Source organism: Magallana gigas, chromosome 3 (genome assembly GCF_963853765.1).
Source record: "Magallana gigas chromosome 3, xbMagGiga1.1, whole genome shotgun sequence".
NCBI lineage: Eukaryota > Metazoa > Mollusca > Bivalvia > Ostreida > Ostreidae > Magallana > Magallana gigas.
Window position 1 is genome coordinate 55,709,325 of NC_088855.1, and position 10,467 is coordinate 55,719,791.

At 34.5% G+C, this 10,467-nt stretch overlaps 1 protein-coding gene across 1 annotated transcript; it reads right to left on the bottom strand.

Moving 5' to 3' along the window:
- Positions 1–2,205: 2,205 nt before the first annotated feature.
- On the bottom strand, positions 2,206–9,335 carry LOC105331221 (ATPase family AAA domain-containing protein 3). The gene is made up of 15 exons (XM_066080492.1): positions 9,059–9,335; positions 8,783–8,859; positions 8,324–8,485; positions 7,661–7,730; positions 6,989–7,154; positions 6,828–6,897; positions 6,565–6,720; positions 6,206–6,262; positions 5,984–6,109; positions 5,563–5,687; positions 5,219–5,270; positions 4,972–5,042; positions 3,737–3,904; positions 3,012–3,117; positions 2,206–2,821 (listed from the first exon to the last, which is right to left on the bottom strand). Exons 1-15 carry the CDS (start codon positions 9,249–9,251, stop codon positions 2,588–2,590), a joined length of 1,833 nt encoding a protein of 610 aa, XP_065936564.1. The 5' UTR covers positions 9,252–9,335; the 3' UTR covers positions 2,206–2,587.
- Between the last annotated feature and the right edge of the window lie 1,132 nt (positions 9,336–10,467).

Here is a 10,467-nt window from a genome sequence, read left to right on the forward strand (position 1 = left end):
ACCAATAACATCCAAACGTTTACGGTCACCTCATACCGCATAAAGACGAAATTGAAAGTCAACCTAGTTCCTCAAGGCTCGGATTTCTATCAATTCACGAAGTGGAAATTATAGAAATGCTTGACTAATATTTTTGTTTAATAGAACTTATGAAAAGCAAATTGGTAACTATAATTGTTAACTAATGTTGGATATTGCGGATCAAAATAAGTTTTACTGTAATCGGAGTTGGTCTGAATTATAAAGTAAGCAATTTTCCTTCAATATTACAAAATTTTAATTCCTTTCTAAAATATGTTAATCAGTGTCAAATATCTGTTTGATGTATATTTTTACGTTAATTTAAAAAATGCTGTAAGCTTTGCCCGTTTTCGTTCTGGGGTTTTTATGTTACAATTTGTGACATCCAACAGTTCAATTTCAGAAAATACTATATGCACATGGGTTTTTTTTTCTATTCAAGAACCTATATATATTTTCAAACGAACTTGAATATTTAGCAGAGTTGTGAGCTTTGTATAATCACGCTTATGAAATTTAACAACTGGCATTCAAAGTTTGGTCATTTAAACAATAAAATGCTTTCTTTGGTGATTCATTCGGGATATGAAGGTAGCGACATTGCAGAAAAAATACATAAATTTTTACCCGAATGAATCATCAAAGAAAGCATTTTATTGTTTATATTAACATCTCTCTTTTAGCCAATTGATAAATTGATTATGATAAGTTTCCTTAAGATATAGAGGGAATAATACTTGGTAGATGTAAATATATAATAGAAATGCAAACATAAATTTAAGAGAATCATTTTTGCGCGAATATGAACAACGATCTAAATAAACAAATGCCGAAGTGAAGCGCTGTAGTTTTTAAATTCATGAATCTGCAAAATTGAAATTCATGTCTTAATACATTTTGAATATGAAACAAACAATTCTAAAAAGTAGTTTGCATTTTGCGTGAGAGAAGTCAAATCACGTTGGAGGTAAAAACAAACTCCCGCCTTCAACTCTCGTTAGCGAGAGCAAGGACGCTGTTCCTACGTTAAGTTGCTGATTGTTTTAAAGTAATCAGCATCCCTTAAATGAGGGTAAATAATGATTAGCATAGATCCTTGTGTCTCCAATCTTGTTAAGACTGTGACATCTTAGCAACATTGTGATTGTACAAAACATGAGCGACCAGAAGCGGAAGCTGGAGAAAAAGCAGCGCTAATGAAGACCAGGAAACTGTTGCTCGGCAGGCGACAATCGAACCATTCCGAGGACGACCAAGTTAACGGGTTTTTTATGATGTCCCATTCATGTTTCTGACTTTCTACATTATTCGTGGAGGTGTGTTGGAACTTAAGGAACCGTTAAATGTGGCCATGCCACTCTCTTATTTAGAAGCGGTGTACGGCTCATATTTGATAGTGTTTTTGTACCTAAGTGGTATGAAAGTTTGGGCATTAATTCTTTGATTTGTCCTTTTACCCATCTTCAATGCTGTTTAGTATGACAAAATTAAAATACATTTTTTCTAGTATATTACATTGTACCAAATTTACACAAAACAAGAACAGTTTGTGAAATACTCCTTGGAAGCATCTGCGAGAAAATGAGAGGAAACTACAAATAATTGAAATTTTTCTACATCCAAAGGGCATAATTCTGTCGAAAATTGTTCGATCGTACCCAAAATCAAACTTGACCTAAAAAAATTTTATGATAAAGCTCTGCTGTATACTAAATTTCATTACAATATGTGCATCGTCTGCGAAGAAAATGAACGGAAACTGCAAATAATTGGAATTTTGGAATTTGGACCGACCGATAGACAGCTAAAAAGCAATATGCCCTCCCTTCTTCAAAGGAGGGCATAAAAATGAGACTGATACAATAAATAAGATTACATCTATACGTTTTTCTTGCTCATTTTTGATAATTCCTAAATTTATTCATTACTAAAATAGTTATTTAGACAGTAACCCTTATCAGAAAGACAAACCAATGTCATTGCTAGAAACCATGGCAAACATACATGTACCATATGCTCATTGCTAACAGCCATACAAGTAACCATGGCGAAGACCTACAAAGTTTGGACAGGACCGAGATACCAATCAATTATACAATAGTAATGCAGAAATAATTAAACATTTTTTAACACAAATATTTAGTTGATTGTGCTCTGCATTTGTACTGATAAATAAACTCACTCTCAGTGGATGACATATTTACTTTATATTAGCAGTACTCAAAACAACTACAGAATCACAGAATCACATTTACACATCATGAATGATCATAGAAATCTACATGAAATTTTTCCCATGCTCATTTTGTGGCAGTGAATCAGTTTATATAAATGTAAAACAGGAGACTGTACATATACATAAAATGCCTGCAGCTCAGAATGGAATAAAAAATCACAATATTAATTGAACTGCTTAACAACTGGTTGGTCCAGCTCTCCCTCCTATAACACTGTCACACTCCCCAATTCTTCAAGTTGGGTCATCATTTAAAACTCGTCCCAGAGCCCCAGTCTACCTACAGCTCTCTGACACACAGTTAATGGACTCCCTAGAGCTGTACTATTGTTAGCTGCCTTTGGATGGTTTACTATGATCGGCTCCAGGCTTGCTCTGTGGTGGCGTAATGTCCGCTGCACGGTCTTTTTCTGAGGTGTAGGCAGTGCCCAGTTCCTGTTCTTCCTTCACTTCCTGTTCGTTCTGCCACAGATCCTTCTTCTTGTGTTGACGGACGGCGTCGTTTACACGATCGTCGATCATCTGCTCTGTAAGAACGCCGTCTTCCGAAGCATACGCTGTCGCCTGTGAACAGGAAAAAGATAACGCGTGTAAGAATTAAAATAAAGTAATGTGTCTTAAACTTAGTGACTTCATCTATACTTAAGAATATCTATATTGCCATCTTGTCGGGGCTGTGTTCAAAAACTCAACATTTTATGTGGTAATATGCATGTTCCAATGAGAAGACAAAACAGACATTTGTACTTCTTACCTGCCAAGCAACGCCCAGCTTGGAGATTTCTCTACCTGACAGACCATCTGTGATTCTGGCTATCTCAGAGCACTTGGCACTGTAGTCAAACTCGGCTAACTTCAACCTATCAAATATAGAATGAATACATGTATGATGACAATGCCCATCCTAATACTTTTTATTCATTACCAATCTACGGTAATTTTACTGTAGTATTCTACGTTTCTTATTTATGAGTGTTACTCGGACCTTTTTTGTCTTGCTGTAACATCAAAGAGTCATGACACTGACAAGTAATTGGATGCTTAGTGAGTCTATTATTCTACTGGGATCAATACCCACAACCAATCCTACTTCCTTGAAATATGTGACACCTCAAGGGCATACTTGTAAAGAACAACCCATCACAATTCTAAAATTATGAAAATTAACTACTTCTTCATTTATCTTCATGTTTTAATTATTAACATCAACAACAAAAATTGTATGCTTGGTTTCAAATTTCACTGACAAAAATAATGCATGTTCAGGGGTAGTCAAAATTAGCATTAAACATGAATATTGTGTTTCCAGATGTCACTAAAAACATGGATCCATGATTTTAAAAGTACTTGTATGTATTATCTCTATGATTAAATAAATGAATTTTCATTTTATTTTTTGGAGGCATATGTAATGCAAATAACCCACACCTAGAAATGTTTATGCATACTGATAAAGTGTCCCTGTCAAGTTAAACTTACCTTTTGTCCTCCATGGAGGGTTTCAGGACAAATTTATCAAAATAAAGTCGAACGAGCCTCTCTCTCTCGTCAAGGGTGGGTACCCCAAACTCAACCATCTCATCAATTCTGTCATTGATGGCCCAATCAAACTGCTCGGGCTGGTTACTGGCCAACACCAACATAAATCTGTAGAGAGTGATATGAAGAGTATAAAAATCAGCTTAATGACTATCAATACTTTCAATTATAATTGTAACACTTTTAATTTCAAAATATTTATTATTCTGAAAAAAGAATTTAATGAACAACCGTGCCTTGCAGTTTGATCACAATTACTGTATACCGTGTGATTCTGCCCCATGTTATTTTCGCCCTTCTACACTTGTTAACGAGTTTGCCCTGTCTTAAATTCACACAGACACAGTCATTTTATAAAATAGATGACTCTGTCAATTCATCCAATCTAAAATTTGCCAACTGACAACTAGGGCAAAGGGGCAAAATAAAATGAGCGCAATATTTCCTATAAACATTATTCTATGAGAATAAAAAGCATGGAAATTTATTTGATACTTCAATAGTCCAAATGGTTGGATCAAGAAGAATTGAATGAGTCTTACCTTAATATCATTAATAAGGTTGAATGAAACTGGTGATTTACAAGACTACGCAGAAAATGGGGGGAAAATCAGCAATAATTCAAAATGAGACAAAAGACTGACAGCTTCAAACAAACTAGATAATTAATTTTTGGTCTCTCTCCCTATGCATTTCTAAGAAGAATGAAATCTTTTATTTCCTTTTTCCTTTAAAGGAAATCAATCATTACACCTTTGTTCCTCCAATTTCTATAGTCTTGTGATCTGGAATCAAATTTGTGCAATATGATTCTGGCAGGAAACAAGATAGATCGAATGACTAATGGTTAGAAAAAACAATAATACTGATCACAATCTGGCCATTAAAAGCACTAGGTTCAAGAGGAGTTTTATTTCTGTCTCTAAATCTCCTGCTCAGAGGCATTAAATTATGTGCATATATAATTATTAAGTTGAAGTAATGAGTTTTTAAATAAAACCACATGGAGATAAATCTTTCAAAAATCATCAACAAACGCACCAAATGACATTGTTGATCAGTAAAATATCAAATAGAACTTCTATAATGTTTATACTAATGCAACAAAACACAACAGAGCGGAAGTCATTCACAAAAGAATGAGGATATACAGAGTAGACCATTCGCACACTCACTTGGACGACTGTTCTCCTGTCCTGTACAGAAAGGCGTTCAATGTGGCCCGCATGTCCTCACTTATGTGTTCCTGAAATGACCACATCAAATTCAACATCTGACATTAGTGAAATTCTCATCATCCACAATTAAGGTCTTTTTGTGACTAACATTGACTTGAACTTATACTTAAGACCTGCTTCTCCAAAAACAAAAATTTATCATTGTATCAGTCACAGAAAACAGTTTGTGTGTTGTTTAGCCTACCTTGCTTCTTTTTCTGAGGAATGCGTCTGCTTCATCAACAAATAACAACACCCTGTAAATTCATTGTAGTACAAAATATAAATAAAATAAAACATCAGAATCTCCCCCCACCACCCCAAAAATAAAGCAATAGAATCTTCAGCCAATTTACCATAATAGAGTCATTTCTATGTATAAGGATTAAGTGACAGCTAAATTTACTTGTGATTTTAGTTGGCATTGTGTAATAAAACGCTTACTGATCTGCACAGTCTCTATTCTGTTTTGAGTTAAAAAGACTATAAAATATTCTGTTAGATTGTCTGAATTATACCACTCTCATATTATATTATGTGAATTCTCACCCCCTTCTGCTGGCCCCTGCCCAGTCAAACACCTTATGCATGGCAGTGACCCCTTCCTTGCCCATCGGAGCCACATCACCGCCCGTCATAATGGCGTAATCCATGCCAGAATGCACCGCAAGACTCTAAACATAAAACAATATATCAACTCATTCATTCAACACATAAACCTTAATTAACAAATTCAAAATACAAGCAAATTTAAATACTTCTAAATCCCCAATCTTTAATTTTCAGTTACAAAATGCTCTAACTAATAAATAATGATAATTTTACAAACTATGAAAGGACTAATATATGCAAGTTTGAAATTTTTATGAATATAAGCATTGATTTAAGTCTATAGATGAGGCGTTATTTCATACATGGCTTAACTTCATTACAAAGAATGATAACTCTAGCCAACTATAATGGCTCTCACCTTGGCAAACATTGTCTTTCCTGTTCCTGGAGGACCATGCATCAACAAATTTCTGTAAAATCCCTTGTTTTTCTTTGTATGCCTGGTTGCTATGGCAACATCCCTAAGTCGTTCTTCAAGTTCTGGCTATAAAATTTGTTACATTTGTTTTAAATCAATGAAATACAAAAGATAAGCAATGAATCTATTAATATACAACAGAATTGCTATTTTCATACATACTTTTAAAATAATTCCTTTCAGTGCATCTTCAGGTTTATTTAATAACCTCTTGGTTGTCTGAAAAATGAAATAACTAATTCATACAGAGTGGAAGAGAATATCAACTTTGCATCAACAGACTTTTATATTTGCTTTTAATCATGAAATTTCTTCTGAAAGCTACTTTTAGACATTTTATATATTAAAATGCTACACTGATTTTGGTGTTGATTACAATATTACTTACTTGTATTGGTTTTTTGTCAATAACAATGCTGTGTCTGCACTTCTTACACTGATTTGCCTACCTTTCCAGTGTTACCTTTATAGATAAGTTCACAATGCACTACAGTACAGACTTTCTGATCTCTCCACAGTACCTTTATCGGGTGTTTGATGACCTCCCCTGCCGTCAGTCTCGAGGTTTCCCTGACCAGTGAGGGCTTTCCAAGGCGGGCCTCTATGTAGCGTGCTGCTACTCCCGTACTGTGCTTGGCGGCGTATATCCCCACTGCTGCCATGGTTAAACCTACTGCCTGGATCAATGCAAAACTTTATAAATGTCATTGCATTTCTATAGCGAGCAAGAAAGTAGAAAGTGAGCATTGTTTGCTAACAGATACAGCAAGTAAACACAACATACCGCTGCTGCCACTTTGTCACGGTCTGTGATGAAGGCTTGAAGTCCAGATCCTAGAACAGATCCTGCAGTCCTTTGGAAAATAAGAACACTTTTAAATGTACAAAGACCAGAACAACCACTCCCTTTAAAAACCATTATTATTTTAGTTTAACAATACCTACTTAATTGATTCTAAAACAGTCTCTCTCTTCTCTTGAGCCTTAAGTTTGATTTGTTCTTTAATTAGATCGATGTTCTCTCTCTCCATTTGGCCACGGGCTTTCATCTCGGCTTCTATTCGAGCTTGCTCATTTTTTCGCCTGAGTTCAAATTCATGCTCCAATGTAGCTAAAGATATTGAGATCATTCATTAACAAAAAACTAAACATATTAAAAAGGAAAAAAATCAGAGTGTTCATCAGTTCATTTATCAATACTCATTTAATACCAAATTGAATAATCTGTTTGTAATGAGCAATATAATGGTTAAAGCAAGTTGACCTAGTCCTATGCCACACTTAATTATTTTAGATAAATTTTGTGTTGTAGCCCTGTTGTAAAATACAATTGTACAGGTAGCTATTAGCTTATCCATATAACTGGAGCACACACATACATGTAAATGGAACAGTGTAAATTTTTTTCAGAATAATTAAAAGTGTTTGTTGGTTAGAGAATCTTCACTTATCAAAACTTTGCTCTTGCTGCTGTCATCCATTGTTTACTATTGTTTCATACATGAACATGACTGCTTGTATCATTTCAATTAGCTTCATTTTGCACCCAACAAAGACTTTTATAAATCACTTTTAAAATAACGAAACTATTTATTTATACAAGCAATGGCGGCCCACCTTTTCTCATTTGTTCCTGTTTAGCAACTGATTCCTCTTGTTTCCTCAAATTTTCTTCTTGCAATCTTGCCTGAAATTAGAAAAAATATGGAATAATAAAAATATATTTTAATGTTAACTTTAACAAGACTTTACAGAAAGTAATAATGATGGCAAGATTCGTATTCAATCCCAGGCCACCTGAATCTCTGGTCAGATGCTCTACCAACTGCAATCTGGCACTTGCGTTTGAACTGGTCTGACAGTCACTCTGACTGTCATATTCTCCCTTTCAATGATCTTCAACCTCGAAGATCAACATCCAGAGTGACTGTCATATTCTCCCTTTCAATGATCTTCAACCTCGAAGATCAACATCCAAGTATCTTTCCCTTGGTTAGATTTAACTTGTCAGTTCCTGAACTAAGATGGCACCAAAAGTAATGGGTTGGAAATAATAGTGACAGACCTGACTGGAGTTCAATCCTGGTCTGGACGGTCATTATTTCTCCCATTCTGTGACATCTGTCTGACCCTTTAGATTCTTGTCAATAAATGATGTAATAAAAATAAGTACTTGTCATGTCTTTTTAATATTATCTAAACATTAATTTTGACAAAAGGATTACCTGCTGTGAGAGTTGGTCGTCGTACCTCCGTCGCGCTAACTGACAAAAGGATTACCTGCTGTGAGAGTTGGTCGTCGTACCTCCGTCGCGCTAACTGGTCTTGGTACTGAGCTTTCTGTTGATGAAGTTCTGCCTCCTTGGACATAGTTTTCCTCCGCTCCTCTTCCTGTACTTTTATAGCTTGAAGCTTCATTTGTTCAATGTGAGCTTCCATTTCCTAAAATTTCATTATTATTTGTACATTATGTTTTAATCATTGTTATCTACACATAGGTCTTCATACAAGTTTGTTTCCACATGTCCTTACATTGCATTAAAATTTCGAGAAAATTCGGATTACATCTTCATACCCTATACATCATTCATTTATAAAGATGAAAACGCTTTTAATTTTTTTCATTGTAAGAAGGTAATGTTGTGGACCAATATGTTTTAAATTTTAATGACACAAAATATTAAATAACATTATTAGTGATAATTCAACAGATAAAAAGTCCAACCACTTCATTTTTACCTTCGTTTTCGACTGGGTTTCGATTTGCTTCGTTTGTTCCTGCAGTTTTGATAACTCCAGAGCTTCTTTGGCATTACCTTAACAAATAATAAAATTTGAAAAGAATAATAATGGTTAGAACAGTAAAATTGTTTCATAACCTTGAACTGTCAACTGCTCATTTCTGATTTCATCAGAAAACTCGTTGAGCACATTCGTTACAATTTTGCAAGACTTTTACAAAGAAAATAAATTAATAATAAATAAGCTTTGCTGTGCATTGAAATGATGACTTACTTGATTTCTCTAGCTCCCTCGCGGCTTGTGCAGCTCTCTCCAAAGCAGCAGAATCGAATCGATAAGATTCCATCTCTGATTTTGTTAGAGGCTTCGGTGGGTCAGAGCCGTCTTTTCCATCGCCTCCTGATGATGGGAGGGGTACCGATGGAGGCCCCTGTCCCCCGCCCCCCATTCCGAAAAGCCATGACATTTCAGTTCTTTTTTGTGTACTGTGACACTACTTATTACTGCAATCACAAACTCACGTGTAGTAGAATTGACAAGGCATGCGCCAACAAAACCGGAACTGAAAACTTATATAGAAAACCAAATTCGGTTTACTAATCCGATAATATAAGACCCTGTACATGAAGTCCTCGAACAAGGTCGGGCATGAATAATATTTTAGGTAATTAAAACATGTTGATTAAAGTAAATGATTATTTATGGGGGTTGTCATATTTCTGGTGAAATCGTTTCGTTGAACTTTTAGAACTAGGTACAGCATTTACGGACAAACCAACGAATACTGTAATTTCAACTTAAAGACGAAAACTTCTCAAGCAGAGAGAGAAATACATGTATAAGCATTATCAATTTTTCTAAGAAAGTAGTACCTCCTAATTTTATTCAATTGGAAACTGACTGTTTTTCTTATAAAAAACATTTTGAAAATTTAATTTTAACAAACCAATATCTTCACTTTTTTCAAAAAATTGATCAGAACTAATAATGATATTTTTTATGGCTTGAAAAAGTGTAATTCTACATGATTTATACTTAAGACATTTGAAATAATAATGATAAGCATCTTCAATAATATTTGCACAATTATACCATGCACACATTGCGATTCCTGTTAAACCATGATTAACATATCTGCCATTGACAATGTATTATATTATATTTACGTGTCCCAAATTAAAAACTTCATTATATTTTCCTACAAAAATAGGAATTTAATGGGCTTTTGAAGGGGGATATACTAGAAGTATTTCTAATGGGATCTGGTTTGACGGTGGAAGGGGGAAAACTGCCCATATAGGATGTTGTTCTTATTTGTGGAATTTTAAGCTGTACAGCGCTGGTTCTTGGATTATAAGTGTGAACTGGTGGACGATATGATTCTAATAATTTATATAAATTTTGGGGTGAATAACCATTCATAATTTTCACAAATAAGATTAACTTATAAAATTTTCTCCTAGTTTGTAAAAGGCCATAACCTAATTCATCATATAGCTTTGAATGAGAGGAATTACACCTTAGTATTCTGTGATAATTCTGGCTGCTTCAACTTGAAAATCTTAGCATCCTTTTCTGAACAGTATCCCAAACAACATCAGATTATTCAAGAACAGGTCTGATAAAAGCAAAATATATCTTGACAAGAGTTTTGCGATTAACTTTATATTAAAGCAATCTAA

Excerpts from the sequence above, each read along its gene's own strand:
- LOC105331221 (XM_066080492.1), bottom strand. The coding sequence starts at position 9,251 with ATGTCATGGCTTTTCGGAATGGGGGGCGGGGGACAGGGGCCTCCATCG. Across the intron at positions 6,898-6,988 it reads ACTGTTTTAGAATCAATTAA|GACTGCAGGATCTGTTCTAG; the intron begins GTAGGTATTGTT and ends TATTTTCCAAAG. Across the intron at positions 5,688-5,983 it reads GAAAGACAATGTTTGCCAAG|AGTCTTGCGGTGCATTCTGG; the intron begins GTGAGAGCCATT and ends TTTTATGTTTAG.